This window comes from Rhipicephalus microplus, chromosome 1, assembly GCF_043290135.1.
Source record: "Rhipicephalus microplus isolate Deutch F79 chromosome 1, USDA_Rmic, whole genome shotgun sequence".
Classification (NCBI taxonomy): Eukaryota; Metazoa; Arthropoda; class Arachnida; order Ixodida; family Ixodidae; genus Rhipicephalus; species Rhipicephalus microplus.
In genome coordinates, this window is record NC_134700.1 from 261,816,125 (window position 1) to 261,840,685 (window position 24,561).

Sequence of the window (24,561 nt, forward strand, 5' to 3'; positions counted from 1 at the left end):
ACAAGGCTGTCATTTTTCCGTAGTTAGTGCTTACTTTTGGAAGCAGAAGGTTACTATTTTCAGAAAACCGTGTGTTAATAGTATTGTGGAGATGTGTGAGGGGAATTATGTCAGTGGGAATGTCACCTATACTCTACTTCTGAATAATAAAATTCCAAGTTTGAGTTGAAAGGTGGAAATGAACGGTAGAATTTCGAGAGTGCTAAAGAGAGGTGCTGCTGATGCTGTGTAGGAACTATGTGTGATAATTCAGACTGCTCTTTTCTGAAAGTGAATGAGAGATGTTAGGTGTGTGGCGTAGGTATTGGTCCAGAATGAAATGCAGTAGGTTAGGTGACTGTTAATGAAAGCATAGTAAGGTGATTTTAAACTGTGTTGCTGAAAACAATGCCTTGTGCGAATGAGTATGCGGATGCCAAAAGCAGTCTTCTTGATGACAGAATTCACGTGAATGTTATATTTGAGTTGAGAGTCTAATGTGACACCTAGAAAAGAAGTGAACTTTGATGGGGTGATGACGCAGTTATGAATGTATATTTCGGGTGAAATCGTAGCGCTTTTTGTAGAAACTCTGAAGATTTCAGTTCTCCTACAGCCTTTCTTATATTGTACACCACAATATGTCTTCCTCAACTTGAATATGCATCTGTGATCTGAAATGGCATCGCCAAGTCTAGCAGTGACACCACTGAGCGAGTCCAAAAAAAAAAGATCATAAGCATTTACAATCATCGTTTCTATAGAAATGAGTCTGGATCTCGTTCTAACACTGCCAGATTATTATCATTGCCATAACTTCATTGCCGACGAAATCGCGCTGACCTGCTATTTCTTTACTAAGTAGTTCATGTATAATATCCTGCCCTTTACTTCTTATATGAGTAAATTTTAGGATTCCGCGTAAGTTGAGCAGAGAAAATAGACCATTTCATGTACTGGCCAACTTCTTTCAACACTCTACCGTTCACAAAATACCAAGTCTTTATAATGTTAACTTTCATGGTCATGATGTTTTTCACAGTTCACTGTCATTATTTTCATCTCAGCTGAGCACTGTACGTCTGTGCACTGTAGGCCGTGCACTGCGTTGTGACACCGCTGATGAGCCAAGCATATATTGCTTTAGATAATCACGACTAACCTTTAACTCAAATATGCATAGACCAATGGCGAGTTAGTGGGATTTACCCCATTTTAATGGCGCCTACCCGTTTATGATGGACCGTGACGACCACATGACAGGCCGACAAGCAGAGACCCTAAGATGCTTCGCCCCTAGCAGTGGACCGTCAGTTTCTGCGGGAACCTCGCATTCTTTGCACTATTGTGCTCTACTTCGTCGCCGCGCCATATGCAGAACACGTACCTGCGCTCAGGTAAGAACCCTATAAAGATGGCGCTTTTTTACCACTCAATTAACGAGGGTATTGTCGGGCCGCCGCTATACGCAGTCGACATTTAATTGAATTGAATTGAATTGAAAGCTTATTTGCCCTGAAAACAACTCACAGGAGCAGGAGCAGAGACTAAAGGCTATACTGCTTGACAAAGGGCCTCTGCTCCTAAATACAGTTTGGCACGCAGGCCACAGAGCATCTGCATATCAAACAAATATTTTGAATATATTATTGCACAAAAACACTATAAACATTAGCGCAGTCTTACTACGCAGTGTGAAATAAACACAAAAGAAATTCATCACAATGCAACATTTCAGCAGACCTGAAAATACAACAGCACAACACGAAACAACAGCACAGCATCAAAATAGAAAATGAGATCCTCGTAGCATATTGCAAAATATTAGAAATCAAAGATATAGAAAGACAATATATTAGAAATCAAACAACTTTAGATACCGTACTCAATGTCATGACGCATCAGTATGGTTTTGATGATGGTGTTAGAAGGTGTGGATTTGTGATATAGAAGACCTCGTAGGCGATTTAACATTGTAGGTATCTGGTATTGAACGTGTTGTTTGCCATAATTTGACATAGCTTGTCCTACATTCATCGGCGCAGTTGCCGATATCGACCGAGTATATCTCCCCTACTAATTTGACGACTCTAATCGCGGCATCGCACGGAGACATTCACTCCGATCGGACACGCCGGTGACAGAAACGTCACGCAGCTCCGACGAACTGCGTTGGCGTCTCTATTTGTAAAACAGATGACAACGGGGGCACGCCGGTGAAGGAGCAGGAGAGGTCCGGTGGTTGAAGGGAGCAGCGCGGGAGGACTTACAATCGGCGCGAGGGAGGGGGTCCGCGTCGTCGATCAACCGGGACGTCATCGGGCGAATGGAACTTCGTCCGGGAACGAAGCCGCGAGAGAGGGCGAGGAAGGAGGCAGGGTAGTAGCGGAGTTCGAACTGCGGTTGATTGGCAGGGAGGCGAAGAGAGACAACTGCGGCGCGGCCGACATTATTGCGTAGAAGTAACCCTCCTCTCCCTACGGGTCCACTGCCTCCTCACCAACTCGTGGTGGCACGGGGAGCCGACGCGTCCTTCCCTTCTTTTCTGGGCGCATGCGCGCACCACGGTGCTATATTGGAAGCCAACGGAGGGTAATTCCTGGCCGTCGAACGATCGGCCCGCATCTGCTGTGTCGGAAGAAACCGCGCGAAGCACCGACGCCGTTGCGAAAAATACCCTTTCCATTAACGGCGGACAAAACACGCCTGTCGTCGACGGCAGACGACCGGGAGCTTGTCGCAGTCTACCGAGACCATTTCTCTCTCTCTTCCCCTCTCCCAGCCCGCACGCGGCTTTGTGACGTCACTTTCCAAACAACCGTGGGGGTCCGCGACTTGGCAGGAGTGCGGCGCGTTTCGCTGCTTCTTTGCCACTGTACAAAGCGATGGTGTACGTTGGTACGCAGCACGTCCTTGTGCCTTCGAGGAGGGCGATGACGAAAGTGGACGGGTGAACCCCGTATGTGCGTACCTTGAGGGGCAATGAACAAAACGAGCCAGTCACCAGTTTTGTGCATTTTATTTCTGCCACTAGAAATTGCAGTTCTCGGGAAGAAAGTTTCAGCATCCGGCACAACTGGTAAATACAATCAATCAACTGTTAAGCCAGTTCAGTCAGTTTACTCTGCTGCGGCAGCTCTTGGAGGACACACCAATGAGACGTGGCTTGTTTTAAGATCGTTACTTCCCTAACAGGCCACGGTTAAAACGTTACGGCGTTTTCGTGAATACAAAGCCCTATATGTTACTTTGGCACATGATTCTGGTTCTGGACAACAGCAACAGATCCACGTGTGGTTTCGTATGCAGACCAAATTAATAAAGTCATAAACTTTAGAGACGACCTTCGCCTGTGTCGAGCTGTGTTCGCTTACACCATCAAACTGATATCAGCCAGCGGGCCGCATCCCGAAATTTAGGGCCGGGACAGTGAGGAAAGTGGGGGAAGGGGTATTTTAACAAAATGTTACCGAACCTTGACATTTGAAAGAATGTCAACGTTCTAATTTAACAACTGGGTCATATTCGAATCTAACAAGTCAGTCATATCTGCAAAAGATTTGACGTAGATTTAACCGATACGATCTGCAGAATTACTAAATTCGGAAATAGAATGACCGCTAGGGGTGCCGAGATCAGGAAAAAAAATGTTTGACACCAGTCCTGTATTTGAAGCCGCCCCCAAAACAAACGTGATTAATTGCAATGGGCGAAAAAAATAAGGTGCATGGCATTTAGCCAGTCACAAAAGTTTATTCCTTGCGTGCGCAGGGTTCCCATTAAGGTGAAGGTTCGGATCCCTAAGAAGTTAATGTGCGGAGCAGTCGCAGCGCTATCCGTGCCGTGCGCACGCCAATGTGTGATGCCGGGGGAGGGGGGGAGGGGGTAATTCTTAAAATAGAGAAAAGAAGATGAAAGTGAGCCCCGTAACTGTCTGCATCATGGTGCGACACCTCAACAGTGACTCCCGAGGGATGTGGGTAAGAAGGGATTAAAATGGATGGGGAGCATTAAAAGGGATAGGGATAGAGATAGGGGCAGGGACAGAGAGACTCACATATAGAAATAAGGAGAATATAGGAAAGATGGACACGGTCGCAAGAGTCCGAGGATGGAGCACCACTCAGCGAGAGCTCTTGTCGGCGTCAGGAGATGGCGTAGGGCGAGCCAGTCGGGCAGAGCAGCGCTGTCGTCGGAGATCGCGGGGTCACAACCGGTCGGCACGAAATCCAGCGAGCGATGCCTCGGGCCACTAACGAAAGGTCGGCGGGCAGCGCGTTTGAGACTCCTGGCTTACAAAAGCGTAGACTGCGTCGCAAGCACCCGGATGCACGGAGACGGATAAAGATGTCTCAGTATATTTTCTTTGCTTTTTACATTTGTTTATATAACGTGATAATGAGGCGGCGTTGAGCGCCACTGCCCTTACAGTTTATGCGCCTCTGTCAACCGAAATGATCAAATTATGAGCTGCAAAGCGTTTTCGGTCAATGCATTCCCAGTGACGACAAAATGCGTGCACGTATTCCTTTAAGTACATCCCCGTCGCTTTGCATCGGTCGGTGGTGTCGTGCCAAGTGTGCCGATGCGGCCGAAGACTGTGTGATCGTATATGACAGGCAAGGCAAGAACTTTATTCTGGTGGCCGAGAAACAAGGGCCAGAGAGCAAAGCTCCAAGGCTGAGTCGGTGACTCCACGCGCCCACATAAAGAACCGGTATAGGCCAAATGCTTTTCCGGAATCATGAGCTCTCCGGACGACCAGGAGTTGGTCTTGGAGAATTTATTTATTTATTTATTTATTTGGAAATACTTTCAACCCTCATAGAGGGTCGTAACAGAGAGGACATACATAAAGAATGTACAGTGTTCATAAAGTTTCTTAATACTTTGACAACTCACAATGAAAACTGGTATTCTTTTAATTAACAACTTAACATTCAAAATAACAATTCAAAAACAATTCAGAATTCACAGTCATTTTTCAAAATATTTGTTATGAACATGAAGTCGCTTACATCACTTGGCACTGAAGAAAAATAATTTAGCAATCACGTAATTGCGCTTCTACAGCGTTTTCGAAGTCAGTGACATCTTTTAAAACAATTTAGTTCGGCAGTTAGTTCCATATTTCTATGACATCTGGAAAAAAAGAATGTCTAAATGTGTCAGTATTTGTCTGGTATAGTTTTATGGCGCAATCATGGTTGCTTCGGGGATTTCTTTTGCCTGGAGAATGTAAATATTTAGCAGTATATGCGCGACTCCAGTCGTCATCACTGTGGAGATCTGGATCCGTGCCTATTTGATCATATGTTCTGGCTGTGTCCCAACCAAAGATCGTTATCGTATTATAGGTAAAAATCACGAAATTGTGTAACCAAAACTGTACCTATCCGCGATATACAGACTACAAGAGCTAGTAAACTGCACTTACGTCTCGATTGAAGGTCGTCACGTAAGGAGTGAGTGCGGTGAAATGAACTATAGTTGGCACTGGTGTATCCAGGAGGGATTACGGGCGGATTCAAGCTCCCAACCCCTCGCTATGTTTAAATTTTGTTTGCGTGTATACACACGTAAACAAACGTACAAACTCACACCAGGTACAGTAACACCTCTCCCCCCTCCCCCTTATAAGAACTTGTTTTTCTGGCTTTGCCACTGCAGGTTCGTTATGCTACACAAAAGTGACGTAAAAAGCGAAGGCGCACAAAGGCCGGGACACAGTGCTGACTATCAGTAGAAAATTTTCGTTCGAGAAATTTATTTTTATAAGGAAAGATTTGGACCGTACAACGAAATTTAGTATGGTGGCGTCAAAGGTGTATCCGGGCTTATATTTGCCTTTTCCTTCGGCGGCTCTGGCATCAGCATACTTAACCAAGTATAGGGTTGGCCTGCTACACAAGTGCGGCGCCAGGAAAAGTACGGAGAATATATGTACAAGGCCAAGGGCAAATGACATCTCTCGAGCCGGAAAGACTCGGCGCGTGGTATCTTTCTCGCAGTCGGCATCGTGAGGAGGATCTGCTGTAACGTGGCGAGAGGGCGCCGAAACATCAAGCATATATACGTTTTAATACGACTCGCATATGTTATGCTGATCTTTTCATCGACTTCCAATGGCACTTCGCATAACATCAACCTACGCGAGCTTATATTTGCACTCAAAATGAAGGCGTAGGCAGTTGCGCAAGTTGGAAATGATAAGTGATAACACGCGTCGTGCGACTGTTTGAAAGATATTTTCATTATTATATTGAAGCGATTAGAGAGTACTAAGCGCGCGTTATAACAAGATCTTTGCATTTGCCGTAATTTCTTTTCTTCATTTATTATCGGAATAATTACTCAGCGAGAGAATGTTTTTCGCAGAAAAAAGAAGGCAATTCATTGTCTTTTTTCCATAGTTGACATCGAGTACCGCTGAAGAATCCGCTTTTCCGACATGCGCGTATCAGCAGATTACGGACATCTAATCCACTCTGAACAACGACGCAGTTTGCGATGGTCAACACCACCTCTTCTTACAGACAAGGAAGAAGGAGGCTACGCGGTGTTATGTTGCCATCGGTATTGTTAATGTTAGCCCTATTATAACGCCTTGAGGACCTCATTGTCTCGGAGTCAGAGACGCTGAAAGCGGGGAATCTTTTCGTACAACACTATACAGCGCACTGCGTGGTTTTGCAGATATATACCACGCAGCTGCCTTGCTGTAACCACATTCCGCGACTGCATTCCTGCTGATCTAAGCGTCGACCCGGTTGACAGAAGTGTAACGGGAGAAACGGAAGTGACAGAAACGAGTGCCCACTGTGAAAACGACGTAGTGTGGCTGACTTGCAGTCAGAAACAACAAAAACTTGTCTATATCGTAAACCCAAGTGAACGGTGCTGAAGTTCAGATGGGTGAGGCAGCCGAACGTGACCGCTTGAAGGAAGGGGTTTTAAATTCGACGCCACGAGCACCGTTAGCTCTTCTTTTCTTCTTCTTCTTCTTCTTCTTCTTCTTCTTCTTCTTCTTCTTCTTCTTCTTCTTCTTCTTCTTCTTCTTCTTCAACAGAACCTGGAATGTGGGGTCTTTCCGTTACCGCTTCCCAACAACCAAGTGGTCCCTCTTAAAGACGGTGAACAATGTTTCGGTTCGCGCGCACCACAGCGCCGCCGGCGTCCTCTGGGGACTCGGGGGCCCACTACAAGCACTCGGAAGGATAGTTGGCTCCGTCAGCATCTCCCAAAGTGCGTAGACGGGAACCGCCCATTTGGGATCCAGCACTATATGTATATAGTGCGGCGCGAAATGAAAACGCCACCGTGACGACAGAAGCGCTTGGCCAGCGCTTTTCCGAGCCTCCGAAGGGTGGGCGCGGAGTGAACTCTACGGACAGCGCCAGTCATATACACACACAGAGGTCTGCAGACTGCTCGAAAGAGCGGTCCCCGCGGCGAGACGACTGCTCTCGGGGCGCTGCACTGCAGTCGCCTTTTGAGGAACACAAAGAAACGGCCGCTTACAGGGAAAGAAGGAAAAAGAAAGAAAAGCAACGAACGAAGTCAGTAAGAACTGTCTGGCCTTAGAACCTCCCCACGAGGAAAATTTTCTGCGGAGTGCCGCAATGTAGACGTACACGTACTACACCACCGAGCTCGGGTTTCCTCGAGGGATCGCGCCATCTGCTGGAGTGTCTCCCGACTCGGCGCCCGCGAGGCGCACACCCCACTCTCTCTCTCTCCTCTACACAGGCGGCGCGTTTTTCCGTGTTGGCAGACGATGCGTGATGGTCCGGGACAAAGAACGAATAAACATGCGAATGGTCCCGACTCACCCTCTTCCTTTCTTTTTTTTTTTTTTCGTCAAGCGGATCGCGAAGGATTTCATGGACATTGTAATGTGTTAACCGGTGTCCCAGCTCGGCCGCGCTGGTACACTACGCGCGGACTCTGTGTGCAGTGTGAAGCAACGACTGCGCCTCTCGAGTCCGTTGCGCTCTCGATGTACACAGGCACAAAGACGGCGCCACAACAATCGCCGAGTCCTCGTCTATTTCGCGAGACGATGCCTTCCTCTCGTTCACTCGGCACGAACACTCATACCTTCGGCGACAACCGTCTCAATATCTTTTGTGCAGACTGCCCGTGACAACAGACTCCGATTCGGTGGGGCTGAACGGAGTCGGAACAGCGCGTAGAAAAAAAAAAAAAAAAAAACCTCATCAACTCGAGTTTCGGCCCTTCCTTTGTTTCTCCCGTTCCTTCTGTAGGACTGCATCCACGCTGGTCGTTACCGATCCATTCGTCTACGGGCGGATACATGTAAACACCGGACGGCAGGTACACAACGAGGAAGCCCCGCAGCTCCGCCCCGAGCCGGTACAGAACCTCGCTCGCGCGCAAACGCGTACGCTAGAGCCGATAGACTCATTAGCGTCCTATTCAACTTTTACAACGTCGACGACTGCGGCGCGAACGACTCCCCCTGCCCCCTTTCCTTTCCGATTCGATCTCATTTACCTTCAGGGACACGACACACGGTATTCAAGAGACCTGCTTCCCGTGGAACTCTAACAAAACTTTCACGAGTGCACGTCGCACAAATTGCATTCCTGCACGTTGTTTTTTCCGAGGTCACTCTCTCAACAAGCAGCCCTAGCCAAAGTTGCCGTATCCTCTGCGCGCGTATACCTCTCATCAAACGAATCGTTTGTATAGAGTGGTCGCGAAAACACGCTACGCCTCTTTCCATCCCGTTATTGGCTCCGAGCCTCTCTGAGTTGTTCCCTATAGCATTGGGAAAACAACCGACGATTCCTTTCCTGTTCGGTGAAACCGAAGAAGACACCATGGCGCCATATACAAAATTGATGAAGTGTTACGAAACGTAGAACACGGAATGACTCTGTAAAGGAAAGAGGAAAAGGGCGAGTCATGGTTCGATTAAATCCCGATGCAGCCGTATACGGAGCCTCATGCTTTCTCACAACCTGCTATTGACGAAGCATCGCATCTTCATCCTGCATCGCTGAAGTTGGATGCCACTGTTTTGTATTACTTTTCGTCCTTTATTTTTTACCGTTTTTCACCTTGTAATTATCTGAAAAATGTTTAGGAGAACTGAATTACCTGTATTTTTATGTTGCCTAATTTCGACTTTTGTTGCTGCTTTCTGCAGCTTTTCTTAAATAGAAGTCTTCTTTTGTCAGCGATGTATTTTATTGATTGTTTTCTGTACCACTGTTTACTGCTTCAATCTTTTCTATATTCGCTGCTGTGGGAGGTCCAGATTCAGTCTCTTGACTATGGAACCGCCTTTTGTATACACATATTTGGTATAGATTTGATGACGAAATAAAACCATTTCTGATTCTGATAGAGCACTTATTTCTAAAATAATAATAATAAATGCGCTGTTTAACGGTGAAAAAATGGGGAAGCTATAACAAAACTGAAAAGAAGTAGGTTATGAATGTGCAAAATACACTTCGAGTTATGTATTCAATTATGCCATTTTTATAATGTGTAGCATTGTTTCGAACTAACCAGCCCAACAGTAAATTCTAGTCGCGTCAAACTACACCCCAACAATGTTTATCAGTCACTGATTTGGAACGTCACTTGACAAGTCAAGCCGGCCATATCTGTTGACCTAGTCACGCAGGAAAAGACATGTTAACCAAGTAGATTTGATCGCAACTAATCGGTCAAGAAAGATGGCCTCAGTAATTGAGTAACGCAACGAATGAGCGATTTGGGTAAGTTGGTTAACCTATATAACGTACAGGCGAACTCGTTTTCGCGCTGACACACCCACACAGAAACGAAAGGCGTTCATCGTTATACGTCGATGTCACCGCCAAAACATGTTTACTATGGCTATACGCTTTACATGTTTCAAGAAACACGGTTTACCAGCTGCGATGTGCAATTGGTACACGCGCACTAGCGACGATGATCGTACTCGCATAGCTCCGAAACGCTGTTCCTCATATTCGTAGCACTAAAACGCTGATTGATATGTAGGCTTTAACGTCCCAAAACCACCATATGGTTATGAGAGACGCCATAATGGAGGGCTCCGGAAATTTCGACCGCCTGGGGTTCTTTAACGTGCACCCAAATCTGAGCACACGGGCCTACAACATTTCCGCCTCCATCGTAAATGCAGCCGCCGCAGCCGGGATTCGATCCCGCGACCTGCGGGTCAGCAGCCGAGTACCTTAGCCACTAGACCACCGCAGCGGGGCAGCACTGAAACGCTGTCCCCGCGCGAATAGCACGGGCTGCGCACCGCGTTCATCAGCACTGCAGCAGCGCAGTTCTGGCGAGGAAGCCCCGCAGTTCAGCCGCGGTCTCACGTTTCCGGCTATCATTAAACCGTCTCCCTCTGCCCTTCTTGTTCCTGTTAGAGTGACGACGGCTCCACAAAAATAACCGCCACGAGGTCTCGCGTGGGCCGCAGGACGCTGCCCCCAAGTGCGTCGCGGACTGGGCTCTTGTCTTTTGCAGTATTCTGCTAATCGGGGCACACCACTGATAACGGAACTTGACGATTCATTGTAAGGACCACCGAGAACCGTTCGTGACATGGCGCGGTCGTTCCGTTTCCGTGCTACTAAGTCCCAACGAGACTGATCTTGCTTGCAGACTCTCTCGCTCTGCGCGTGCGTGTGTTTCATCCGGTTCCTAATCTATTTATCCGCGATAGATGCACTCAAGGAAAGATAGACGTCCGAAGTACGGGCTCCAGCGAAGTTCGTGTTCTGTGCGGCTGTTAACGTCTCCGCTCCGGAATAATCGGGGCTTCTTCACGAAACCCGACTAATGTGCGTCTCCGCAGAATCGCAGCGTACATTCATTGTTTTCTTCTTTTTTTCCCCCGAGTGTAAAAGCTAGCACCGAAAAACATATATATATATACATAAAGCTGTTGCAGGGTCTTCCCTTGCAAATGTTAGAAAGAAAGAAAGAAAGAAAGAAAGAAATGAAACGGGTATATTGATCGCAATACAATTAACGCAAAACATATAGCGCACTCGTAAAGTTCCTCGGACCATGCTCTTGGATCTCGCACATGCTTTCTTTAGCCGGCGATAAAAAAAACAAAAAAAAACGCTTCTTTCCTTCTTTCTTCGTTCGTAGCATTCGTAAACTGCGAGGTTTTCTGGCTTTGTTCTCGTCCGTACATGCGCACACGCCCGATTCGCCCGTACGCGCGTCAACAACCGAAAAATGCTGCCGCTGCTGCCCGACCACGTACACGCGAGACCCCCGCTTCGTCGTCATAAATAATAGAGACGTCACGCAGCCTCGCCCGAGAAGACGAGGCCGGCGAGCCTCATTCCTGTCACGGCGGCGCCAGCTCGCGCGAATTCTGCGAAGCTAGCTCGAGAGCTGCGCGCAAACTTTCTCCGGCCGTCTTTCGAGAGCGCGGAAAGTTCTTGCCGACGGAGCGCGCCTGCGAAGCAACCGAGTTGCGGCCACCGGCGGTGCGCGGGGCTCGGCTTGGAATGCCAACGTGGTGCTGCATTTCGATTTCGGTGGGAACGCGGGGAGAAAAGCGCAAATGTATTTTCAGACAATGCGCCCGCAGCGCCCAATACGCGCGGACGCCTGTTTATGTGATTCGTATATCGCGTCCGACGGCAGATTCGAAGGGTCCGAAAACTGCATGCCTTCTCTCTTTGAAGTCGTCAGCGAATTGAATTGACCAGCGGCGCGGTATCCCACACACTCTCGCGTATACTATATGCAGCGCGATTCTCATCTGTCAGAGTTCGTTCGCACTTGCTTGCCCTCGCCGAGCGGTAACGAGGGCCGGCGTCACCGATTCAGAAGTTCGCCAACCGTCGGACCGTCCGTGGGCGTGGCACAAAAAGCGATTCTTTAAGGTGGAAGAAAGGATAAAGCTTCCGTTACGTGATGCAACCAATCGCTCGCTATCATGAGAATCGGTAGTTGATTATACAACAGGCTACATAAGTACGTATCTCTTTTTACGTAATGTCTACCGTTTTGAATATATCATTCCATAGTAGCGCATGGTGCGTTAGGCTTTCTGGCGCTCAAAAGGCTGCGCTCACAGACCGGCGGCGTATTCAGGGGCCCGCGGAAAGTTACGGCGCGCAAGTTCCCAACTTCAATGCCGCCTTCGAGACTCTCTATCCGTTTTTGCCGCGGTATTTTCACGTTCATTTCCATCCAGCGAAGACGCGGCGGCATCTCGAGGCACAATATTCTTTCAGAGCCGTCTAGCTGATCTCTCGCTCTCTTGTCGCCCCTTTGAATGCTGCAGCTTTCGGTTGAGCGCTGCGAGCGCAAAGAGCAGCCGCCGCCCACACGGCCAGCGACAGCTGCTTGCGCGGATCGCGATGGCTCAAAGCCAGCGCGAAGAGGCGAGCACGATAACGTGCAGCGCGGTGGGAAAATGCATGGCACGCGCTGCTTTCTATTCTTCTTCCCAGTTTTAATTTCATTCGGTTCTCTTATTCACACTGTGCGCTGCCTGCCTCACCATAATACCGTGCAACGCGCCGAAAGCCAACAAAAACGGGCACGTCGACAGGGGCGTGCCAAAGGGGATGTTGCAACCTTCTCCCGCTTCCCTCTCATCCCTAATCCAGACCAGCACTTCCCCCCTACCCACTCGCAGTACAGCACAAGTCTGCGCTGCCCCAAGGCAAAATCTTGCCGACGCCCATGCCCCGAGGAGTCACGCACATTGTCGGCCCATTGGGGATGGCGAGTTTCACGGTCGTTTTCGCGCGGCTTTTTTTTTTTTCCACAGTTCTTTCCTTACATTAACGCAGCGGCACCTTTAAACACCGGGTCTTTCGCGCTCGGAGCTGTGTCGTCACATACGACCACCGACCGACACGACCTGCACAGTGAAATGGAAACGACAACGACGGACCTGCGGCGCTATGCGTTTTCGTGACGTCATTTGGATGGCAATGAAAGAAATGTGGAGGGGGGTTGGATTAAGAAGAAACGTACTGTTCGTATAACTTCGCCACACTGAGGGAGCACGCAGTGCGTTCCCTAAAAGCTGGCGCTGCACGCCATCGCACCGTCGTGAGCGCAATACAGCGCGTGAATTCGTCTCCCCCGCCGAACTCACGCGACGCTGCGCTGCACGCAATTCAGCGGGACCGCCGCGCGGAGACAGCCCGGTCGCCTCGGTCTCTCGAGATGCGGCCCGACGCGCCAGTGGCGTACACAATAGTGCCGGAGGGCGCCTGTATGGAGCTGCGCGCGCACGTGTTTATAAACACGCCAGCCAGCGACGACGTGCGCGTTGGTGCGAGTGGATGAAGCAATGGTGTGTGTGAGGAGGGGGGATGCGTTTGTATGTGTGCAGCATACGCCCTCGGCATCGCTTAGACGAGTTTGACTCGCTCGGCTATATTATAGCAGTTTGGGGTTTCGCAGTGCCATATAGTTCCGAAACTTTCGCGCGTTTCGCTTTGCGATGATATGGAAACGCGCAATACGGTGCAATGGGGGAAAAGAGAGCGGTGGTGGAATAGGCAGTTCAGTAGCGACAGCGCATTTGGAGAAATATGCGTCGCGTTGCCGCTTTGAGCCCAGCCCGACTTCCACAGCACATCGCGCTCATGTTCTCATTCGCAACTGAAAAGGACTACCCCGAGAGGACGCCTGTATACGAACGCGAGCGCGAGGTTGAGGCGGCAGAGTGTGTGTGTGTGTGTGTGTGTGTGTGTGTGTGTGTGTGTGTGTGTGTGTGTGTGTGTGTGTGTGTGTGTGTGTGCGTGCATATTTGGCGCCGTCCCCAATCTACACTCGCGAATTGCGCATTCGGATGTTGGCCGGGAGAGAAAGCAAAAACAAACAAACAGATAAGCGAGGATCCGGTGTGAAAAATTGTGGCGCACTCGAGCGTACTTCGCAGAAAGTGCGAATTGAAGGGCGTGGCTCACTGCGGGCGATATCAACGCGCTCGTCGAGCGATGAAACGATGCTTGTATACGCATTCGCCATTTCGACTTCCCGAGCACTTCCCGCGAAGCCTCGGAAGCGATTCGGCGAGTGAAACATTCGAAACGAAGGCCCAAGGGTTCCTAATGCATTCGTCTAAGACGATGACTTTTTTTCTTTATCTCTCTTCCGCAGTCGATGTATTGATCCTCCTTCGCTCTCCTCCGGAAGCTTTATGCAGCTAACGTGCTTTTTGCATTGCCCCCAAGATCGGAGGCATTGCAAGTTTCCTGCACCGCACATGATTTCAGACTGCCTCTGTGATTGGCCTGCCTTTGATGAAGCGACGGCGTCATGAGATGACGTACGTACGTCATCTCGTGTGACGTCATGTGGCTCCGTCTATAAGAGATGATTTTTTGCACTCTCGTGCTCACGACGACGATCGATTGTGGCGTTGCACGAAAGTGAAACGCCGCAATATATATATATATATATATATATATATATATATATATATATATATATATATATATATATATATATATATATATATATATATATATATATATATATATATATATATATGTGTGTGTGTGTGTGTGTGTGTGTGTGTGTGTGTGTCGGTAGCAACGACTAGTTGTTTATGGTTATGATTGCATGTCCGTAGAAATAATGATGTCAATGAATGAAGTTTGTAAGAAAGTTTCCGTTACGAACTCGATATGATTGTGTCATTCGGCAACAGATATACCATTTAAATAAACATTACCCAGGATATTGACAGATAATTACACGGATTGACAAAGACATCGAAAGCTGTAATTGGCGGAGACGTCTCTAATTTAGTCAATACGTCACAGATGGATAGAAACATCAAGCTCGCGGTTGTTAACGACGTAACAAGCTTTAGTTCCAGTTCAGTCAGACATGGTTAGCGCACGAAGCTAACGTTAACAGCGGACAACTGAAACAATGTATACCCTCGGTATTCTAGTTGCCACCACAGGTGAACAGGGCCATCACTCTTGCTAGGGTGCCTCGATGCCAGAAAATCGGTGGCTTCTGATTGGAGGCTGCTGACGCAAGGACTGGCGGCGGTCCTGTTTGGAGGTTTCTGACGTAACGACACCTCAGGGCCTATAAAGGAACCAAGCGGCGCGACTACAAGCCGCAGACGAGTACGTCAGAGCAGACGATATATCGTCAGAGCGTCCGAAGACATCTCGGTTCTTCGAGCTCCTTAAGCTTTCGGCCGCAGTGGCGAACATCCTTGGCACCCATATTTGCACAAACTAATCCTTACAAATATCGTTATTTTCCACGAACAGTTGATAACTGGAATTCACTGCCTCATGAGATTTTTTTCGGCTGACAATTTTGCCATATCGCTGGAAAGTTATCTACTTGGTGATTAGAGTGTTGAAATATGTTATAATTTTTGTTGCTGTTTCACGAACATGTGACCTCTGTTAGCGTATAGATACATGTGTTTTTTTTTGTTTTTGCTTCTTTTCTGCTGTTACAAATCACTGGATGTCTCTTATGCCCTTTCTGCCCGGACCAAAATGCTGGTCTGCCTTATGTCTAAATAAATAAATAAATATGTAACGTCTCTGTTTATGCTGTACATAAATGTTGCCTTAACTCACCGTAGCCTTGTCCGCTCCGTCTATCAGCTGTGCGCAGAAGCAGCCGCAAGCTGAGACACGCATTACCCAACAGTGGTGGCAGCAGCGGTGGGGTGTCGCAACGGGATACTGGCGCCGGCGGCGGCGGTGGACAACTACGTTGCCGCGCGTAGTTCTTTCTTGCTTTATTTACTTGTGTGTCTGACTAAGAGCGTTGGTACGACAGTAGCAGGTACCACATAACAATTATTTATGTTATGCTTCTTTTTTTCATTTTGAGAATATCTAGAGAGAGAGAGAGAGAGAGAGAGTCAGTCGAGACGACGCACCGGCAACAATCCCCGTAACCCTTTTTTCGGCAGTCGCATTACTGTACGTTGTGGCCTTTCAACCACTAAAGGAGATAAAGAAAAAAATATAAAAATGAGAGGGTAGGGAGGTCGAGCTGACACGCGACCGGTTCGCTGCCTAAAAGAGGTAGACAAACACGTAACGGGCGATGGACGTTGTCAGCACGATGTGCTGTAAACGGTATTGCATGGCGCGCTACAAAAGGGCGCAGCTGAGCATCACCTCATACGTAGCCCCTCTAACTGATGTCTCCATTCTCCCGGCTCGTGTCAGCCAATCACTGACGAGAGGCGATTGCGTGTTCGTGAGTATTAGGGAAGAGGGCTCAAGCATCCATCCAGTCAGCTCCGAGCTGAGACGATAATGGAATTGACCCATGCGACAACGCAAGAGCTGGTGTATATTCCTTCGTTCCTCTTCTACCATTCCGGGCTGGCGCCGGCCGTGACTCTCGCTATACGTTCCACCAGAGTCCTTCAATGCTTTACTGGTCACGAAACTTCGGCGCTAGTTTCATATAGGGTCCGCGGGCGCCACTACTGGCGCCACCGTCGCACTGAGGGGATCCAGCCGCCGCGCGTGCGGCAGATTTGCCAGCTTTTGGTATGAAAACGCTCGCTGCTTCTGGTCTCTGCGCGCTGGGTTTCTTTTTTTCTTTTCGTAGTTGTTAGCGATGAATCGCCCAATTATAGTGTATACCACCTGCCTCCAATGGGGTATTATTTTTTCGAATAAATCGCCGCAGACCTCGGCCACGAACGGCAACTGCTTTCGCGTCTTTGGGCGCAAGCGCTGCGCCATGTTTACCGATTTTAAAATATCTTTTGTTTGTTTCCTTCAAGAAAACTTTGTAACCACAATACATAGCTCCGTAGCTGCGGACTGCTGCGGGCCTATCAATAATGCAACGAAAAAAAAAACTGAAAAGAAGCAGGTACGCGTCCTTCAGAGTAGGCTTTTAATGAATCTGTTGATGCTCCGGAATGCGCTGAGCACCCAAATACCCCAGTAATATTCTCTTTTCGATGAGGTGGTACAGTAACATTTAAAAGCGCTGCATAAAGGGAAAGGATCAAAACACGAAATTATGTATGTTGCACTGCGCTGCTTTCGAGCTGCATGTGCTGAAAGCCCAATGAACAGTAGGCACAGAGGAACCATGTTCAGGATAAAGACATGCGATCTGGTGTTTCTCTGGCATATCGTATGTTATGCAACCATAGCATTTGACACGTTGCAAACATATGCAGCGCATTCTCCAACCTTGTAGTATGGGCAATACGAAAATGTATAAAACTTCTGCCGTCTGTAATTGTATTCATCCTCAATAAGCAACAGACACTGCAAAGTGAGACTGTTGGCACGTTAAGGATAAAAGGAATGCTGTGGAAAGCAAACACAACTTTTATTTGAAACTGCTGGAGTAATAAAAAATAGGGGGTGCTGAAACAAAATCGATGTGGTGACACGCATATGGCCTGTTGAATCAATATTCTCAACATGCCCGAGGAATGTTAACATTAAAGTGTATTTTCAGCGAAGAAGCATGGTGGGGTAATCTAAAGAACCAAATTTGACACCGAAATACACCAACACTGCTCCCAAACATCCTACACGCGCTGGCCTGTTTTCTAAACTTACCTGGCAGCTTTCGCTGACTTGGCATTCGCCTTCATCACGCACTGATCAAAAATCAACTTCGTGCGGGTTGACATTTTTTGAAGGCTTTCTTCAAGTTTTTTGTGCTTGCTCGCTTGCACTCTCATCTTGGCCGATTTCGTCTGACACAAGGTCCGCTGTTGTTTCGTTGCCCGAAGTTGGCACTTCAGCAGTTTAACCTCGGCGAGAGGGCTGGTAAATTCATCTGTCTGGCACGCCGAGTCCGAAGTACGCGTGTGCCTCTCGCCGACAAGATCTGTCGGCAGTGCAAGATCTGCAAAACAATTTCAAAAATCGCTTCAAATAGTGCATTTTCAGCTCACACATTCCTTCGAAATTTCACCGATATAATCACTGCACGGGCAAGAAAGTTAAAACAACATTGGACGTAAACTCACCTTCATCACACGACGCGGCACCCGATGTGCCTGGTTTGGCGTGAACTTCTGTTTTACGGGCACATGAGGACGACTCACGACGTCGCTTCGCTGGGGACCTTCTTGTCAGGGTCCGTGACCGCTGCTTCGGCTTCGTCAAATACGCTGGCAAGCCGTCAAACTTCCTTGGAATGGCACAAGGCTTCAGAAGGGGCTTGTCGCGCGGAAGTGACACTTTTTCGCCATTCACTACAAATTCATCTGCGCGGACGATGTCACTGTCATCGAAATGCTTCTCGCACACTCTCACATACTTAGAGTCAAAGCAAAAGTCACCCGTTTCTTGCCTTGGAATTAAGCGCTTCCATTCTCGCGCAGCACGCCGTCGCTGGGTAAACAGAACAAGGAAACTTTTTCTGTTCTGCCCTTGTACCCGGAACGACATCCCGGGACACAACACGTGTTCGGCATCGTCGCTGCACTAACGCCGCATCACAACAGCACGATATGCACGTTTCCCACACAAAGCAAACAACTCGCAGCGTCGGTCGAGCCAGCGCAATGCCGCCCGACCAGCCCGACGAATCCCCTCAGTGAGATGGTGGCGCCACCGCGCGGCAACCCAACGCATCATATGAAGCTGTCCCATTGAGTTACGGAGCAGTTTCGTGACCAGTAAAATTGAAGGACTCTGGTTCCACTGAGGTGCACATATGACACAGCGGCTGAGTAGGCGCATAGAAAGCGCGACCATGGTCCAAAGACCTTTGTTGGGGAGAAAACGATTTTTTTTTGTATATTTGTAACTGCGTGGACACATGAAACCCACCGTCCACTGAAGCAATGTACGTTTTTTTTTTAAGCTGCAGAAAGGGATGTACAATGTACGTTTTCAAGGAATGCAGAAAGTGACGTGGGCTTTCGTAAACGAGTTACAGCCGAACAGAGTGTTATTTCATATATAAACGAATTAGAGGGCAGCGCTTCACGGTTCAGAGTGCGACGAGCGACCATCGGTCCGGCGCGGAGTGTTCCCATGAAAAGGGACACCGGCTCCTGGCCGGGGCGCGCTCTTCGCCAAACACACGCAAAGATCAGATCGATAGGGACAGTCCCGCACTATAACCCCGGGTGCCCGCAGCAGCCAGCAGATGTTCGAGGCACGCACAAACCGGCGGCGTGCAGCTGTTCTTCGGGCACCGCCGCGTGCTTTGTTGCGCTCGGCCGTCCTGTCACCGTGCCACCCGGGGGGGAGGGCTCGCTGAGCGCGTCTCCGGTTTAAGCCCCACACGTCGCCCTCCGCGTCCAGTACGAACTCGCCCGGGTTTCCCCTTTCAGCCGGCGGCTCTGGCCGCTGCTTCACAAAGGTTCGGTCACTACGCTGTGTCACCCAAGAGGCAGACAGAAATTAGGCGCCCTTTTCTCTCCTTCAGGAATCACTCACTCACGAAGCCTCCAGCCGCGGACGCTGCTGTGGATCGGGGGTCGCTAACGAAGAAAACCCGCCCGTGGCGGGCGACGACAAAGCGCTGCCGCCGGCTTGCGCGGTGCACATCGTCAGTTTCGTGCAGTGCGGCGAAAGACACGAATCGCGTCGGCCAACCAGGAAGAAGGAGCCGGCTGGGTGGTATACGCTGCGTGTTGCACGACGGTTGGTACTACTTGGGGAGCGCAAAATTGAACGAACACTGCGGGACGTAAAAGACAGGGCAGCGCCCGAGCCACCTCGTATTAATTGTCTCCTTCGTCGAGTGTTTCCGCTGGCTGGGGTCAGTAGTTAATTAGTATTGACAGTAGACAATGAATAAACGTTTCTTGCACCGATACCCGTATTCACTTGCCTTCCCCCTCTCTCTTTCACACATATATAGAAAGGAGGAGAGCAAGAGAAAGACTCGCCTTTTTTGTGTAGAAGCTCGTCTTCACGAAACACTTCCGCGACATCCCCCCCCCCTTTTTTTCTCCCTCCCTTCACGGACTTGACAACGTAACACGAAACTAGCTGAACACAAACGAGACGTACTGACCAGCACATCTCGGGTAAATATTTCTCAGCGTAGAAGTAGACGCCTTTTCCGTCAGGACGACAGAGTTACTGTACGAGCTATAAACCATACAGTGGCGCGGATCGGAGAAATAAAAATGAAACGATGGAGGCCGTCGCGCCTCGAGTGGACTTTTCGAAACCCGACCCGCATACGCAGCATACGCAGCATAACAACTGAAATGTGGAGAAAACTCGCGTCAGCCGCAGACACGAACACAAGCAGGCTTAGTTTACCAGCTGCAGTTCGAGTTGGCTTACTTACAGTTCTATAGGTAATTCGCGCTAAATATTAACGCGACAACGTTCGTCTGAGCTGCCGCAGTCTCCTGAACGGTAACAGGACATCCTAGCTGCGACAGCGTCTTTTTTTTTTTTTTGAAAGTTCCAGAATATTACTGGATGTCCGCGTACGTTTGCATTTATATGAGAATGTTGCGGCTTACACACACACACACACACACACACACACACACACACACACACACACACACACACACACACACACACACACACACACACACACACACACACCAGCTCCGCACCGCCAGCGGAAACGTTCCCTGATTTGGGAGGCAAATAGAGACCATCGCTCCCTTCCTCCCCCAAACTACTCTCATCCTACGAGCAGTGCCGCTCGAAGCCATCACGACTTCCCTCGGAGTGGCTTAGGGGTGCGGGTGAGCGCGGCAAGACTCAGCGACACGAGAAAGGCGGCCATTCGAGGGTACTGAGTGCGCCGGCTCCTCCTCCTCCTGGCTGCACCCGCGATCAGCCGAGCAGTACGACCACACGCACGTAGCCATCGCGAAATATCCCCAGCGGAGTGCGAGCAGAAGCCGGCCAGAAATCCGCCGAGCGGACCAGGTGCGCGGAACCCCGTCATCTACGCGACGTCACGGGGTGAAAAATGGCCCTCTCCCGCCCGTCCTGTACGGACGACCAGACGCACCACTACTAAGAGTATCCGTCGAAAGGCTACGTAAAAAATAATAAAAGAAATGTTTCGGTAAAGAAAAACATGCGGCGAGTGACGAGAAAAGTATATACCGAAAAGCCCGAACGGCGTACGCAGAAAACCTCGTGGGAGAGGTGTAGAAAGAGCAGTGGTCGAGATATGTGCGGGGGAGGTGGAGTGTTTGGCGAGAGGTTTTGGTAGGAGCGAACAGTAGAACTGCAGAACGTGTGAGCAGGCTCAGGAGCATAACGGGGGGCGGCACGGAGCGCAGAAATCTTCCGGCCGGAACCGCGGACCAGCCACGCTGCAGCTGTTGTATGGCGCCCCCTTTTGGCGTCGCGTTGCTCTTTATCGCTGGGCATTTACGAGCATGACTGCGCTTTTATCGCGCCGCTATAGGCCTTCTCTATACGTTGCTCACGCCGTTCCTCCTCGCTGCAGGGCCGCGCAGGCGGTTTTTACTCCACTTCCCCCACGAGAGGTTCCTGAAGGGAAAAGAGAAGAAATAAGCGCGGCGCGGGCACACATCCACAACGCCGCGCGGGGGATGGGGGAGTGAAAGCCCAATTTCTCCCGTCTTTCTGTCTGCTGTACCTTGTGTGTATTTCACAGCGGGTAACTTGAACTCCGCGGTATTCACATAAGGGTGCTCGGCGAAGACTACCTTCTTTATGGCAGGCACAGCTGCGTGAACGCGATTTTCTCCACACACACAAAACTGCTGCTTTCTGTTCGTTGGTGTCTTTCATTTGATCTCTCGCGTCGCTGGTCTCTATCTCGGGTTGCACCCAATGTGTGCATAGAAAGGTGAAATGTACTTATAATAACGCGTTCGATGCTCTAACCACTGAGCTACCACAGCGGGCTAAGGTGAAATGTACTTATTTCTTTTCTTTGTAAGGCTAGTAAGTAATCCAATCGCCCTACCTTAAACTACGCTGCGGTAGAGTATACGAAGTCGGGAGGTACACACAGTCGTGAAAATGGTTTTGTCCTACAGTTTTCGCTATCGTGTTCCCTCGGCCTGTACACAATAAATGTGACAGCGTATGACTGACGATGCGGGGTAGTAGTTACCAAATCGCGCTGCGCAGTCGAGTTAGCGTCGCAAGCCGTGTTGTAGTGCGGCGAAGAAAACGCGTAAAATCCTGCCCGAATCCTCCATGGGAGTTAGGGCCACCGGCAGCGCTGCAGTTTCCCGCGTCGAAACGCTGCGCCGTTCACATTTCTTACGTTCCAGTACTGCGCGATAGTCTAGCTTTGTAGTAAGCCTGCTATACAGTCTATACCGCAAAAATCGCGGCGGCAGTGCGAAAGACATATAACCGCGGGAGCCGATTGCCGCTCAACGGTTTGCTGCCAGGCGTGCTTCCTCTGTGTATTTTATATTGGCTCGCATCGACTGGCAACTCACTTCCTCTCTTCTTTCCATTTTCTTACTTTTTTTTTTCAGGAGGCAGTATTATGGTTCCCACCTATTGCGGCTGCAGACAGGGTCAGTACTCTACTTCATTTTGCATTATTCTTTCTTTAAGAGATTATGCGTGAGGCCCCTGCGAAGCCACTGCGTTCATCACGAGCTTGGATCTGTCGAAGTGTCTAGTGCTTTAGCTTTTGTTTTCTCCATCGTCGCATTGAACATATGCGCTTTAAACTTCGCGTTTGGTGACATCGACATGAAGGATATGTTACGGTCACCTCAAGGATCTTATTGGTGGCGACTCATGCTGAGGTGGCTATCTCCCTACGCTGAGAAAAATTGATGGTGATGATGATGATGATCACCTCATATGGATGGTGATCACCCACAAATGGGGATGAGAAGAGTGATGCATCGCTGAAGAGAAAGGCGTAAGTAACACAAGGTGAACGGGACTTAAGGAACACAGAGTTCTTCACGGCTTCGCTTTTAGCGCTGCAACCAGTTATTTTCCATTCTACAGTTGATGAGACGAAAATATTCATAAGTGCAAGCTCTGAGACCTTTGGATGTAGGTAGGCTAGCATTGCGTCTTGATTGCAGTTTCTGTGCTCTCACTGACCACCACTTTTTTTTTTTTTCAACACTCAGTCATATACAGCTTCGCTGCCAAAAAAATACAGAAAAAAGGCGCGGCCCTATATTTTGCTCGATACAAGTTGCGGCGTGCTAGAGGGCTTTGATCGCTCGAATGACCCAGTGTGAACGCGCCATGCATCACCAGTTCTTGCACTTTCGAGGTCATTTCGCCACGCTGCCGCTCTGCGTCAGAGCATCCATTTAACCGACCGATACCGAGTATATACTGCTCCACGCCATTCCCGTCCGAAAATTTCAAATTTTGCATATAATATATACTGTGTTTCAACTTTCAAGAAATGCGTCCAATGTCAAAAAAAAAAAAAGGAGGGGGGAACAAAGCGGCATTTGCTCGCTGTCTTCACAACTGCTATTGCTGCAGCGGCAGGCATCTTACGATGGTAGTAGGCATCATTTGGAACAGTAATTAGGAAAGTCAAGTTGATTAACCTTTTTAATTAGCGGAGCTACGCGGTTAAGTCAAACGAAAGAACTTGAATCCTTCATGCGAAGCACCCATTATACAGCTTTGAGATTTCGAAAAAAAGCATGCATCCTCTAGTAATGATTGCGAAGTAACGAAATTATCCCATCTTGTGCAGCGAAACCGCAGAATTCCGGACGTCACGACGGCTTCGTACGGTGTCTTCGTCGCGTGAAGCTGATTTTCCGTGTCACCCGTCACGTGCATATACGTGGCTGTTCAGACAGCAAACGCGTTGCCCCCGCATTCCCATCAAGGCGCACGCAGCCCTCCCTCGCCCGAAGCCGGGTCAAAACAAATCAGCGTTGCTGGTAGCTGGAATGAAAAGGTAATAATTTGCCGTCATGGCTACAGCAAGTTATCTTTTCATATATTTTCTTTCTTGACATTTACGTTACAATTACCTCATATAATATCCCTTATACTTGGCATGATCGTTAGATCTCGTTGATATTGCGTCTAACAGAGAAAAAAAAAACGAGCTTTTAAGTGTACACTTCTTTCCTTGGTGCCAGAAGTGGGGTTCCAACACATTCCCACGCGGACGATCAATGTTCGTCGCGCCTGATGAGGAATATCAGGCTTTCGCCTCAGTAATGAGTTACATGCAATAGCCGCAGTGCTCTGCGCGCTATCATCGTGGGCGGAGTTTAAAGAATGGGGGAGGAGGGGCCATCCCTGGGACACACGTTAGGACTCCGTTATAGTACACCGCGTTTAGAACGGAGCCAAAGAAGAAAGGTGGGCGTGTTGGCTGCAAGCCGATCTTGCGGTACTTGCCAGGCTGGCCGGAAATTGCGAGGGCTGCCTCGCCTCTTCAATATCACCCTCTCGAGATCGCCGAGGAGGCACCTTATAGCAAATGCTTCGCCAGCAAACGCGCGCGCCCTTTAACGAGAGTTCGGCGAAGTCAAAGGCGGCGACGTTCGGGGTCCCATTATTCAGGAGACCACCGCCTAATGACGGATCTGAGTGCACTGAATGCGGCATCACACAAAGGGAGCAGCCGTTGACCGGGAGTCAACGGCTGCTCCAGGTGGAGTCCATCGGGGACGTAGACAGGGATGGTTGCGGTAGAAGG

The 24,561-nt window shown here is 49.1% G+C and overlaps 1 protein-coding gene across 2 annotated transcripts in view; it reads right to left on the reverse strand.

Annotated features, from left to right (window-relative positions):
* The window catches only part of LOC119164764 (arrestin domain-containing protein 3), a 114,414-nt gene that overhangs the window by 21,687 nt on the left and 68,166 nt on the right, over positions 1-24,561 (reverse strand). Inside the window, exon 1 of one of the 2 annotated variants that reach the window (XM_075894108.1) lies at positions 17,541-17,580. The exons of the other annotated variant lie outside the window; for it this stretch is intronic. Coding sequence (XP_075750223.1) covers positions 17,541-17,565 — 25 coding nt within the window. The 5' untranslated portion in view covers positions 17,566-17,580. Of the gene's footprint in view, positions 1-17,540; positions 17,581-24,561 lie in introns of those variants that run through there. 2 annotated transcript variants of the gene reach the window in all.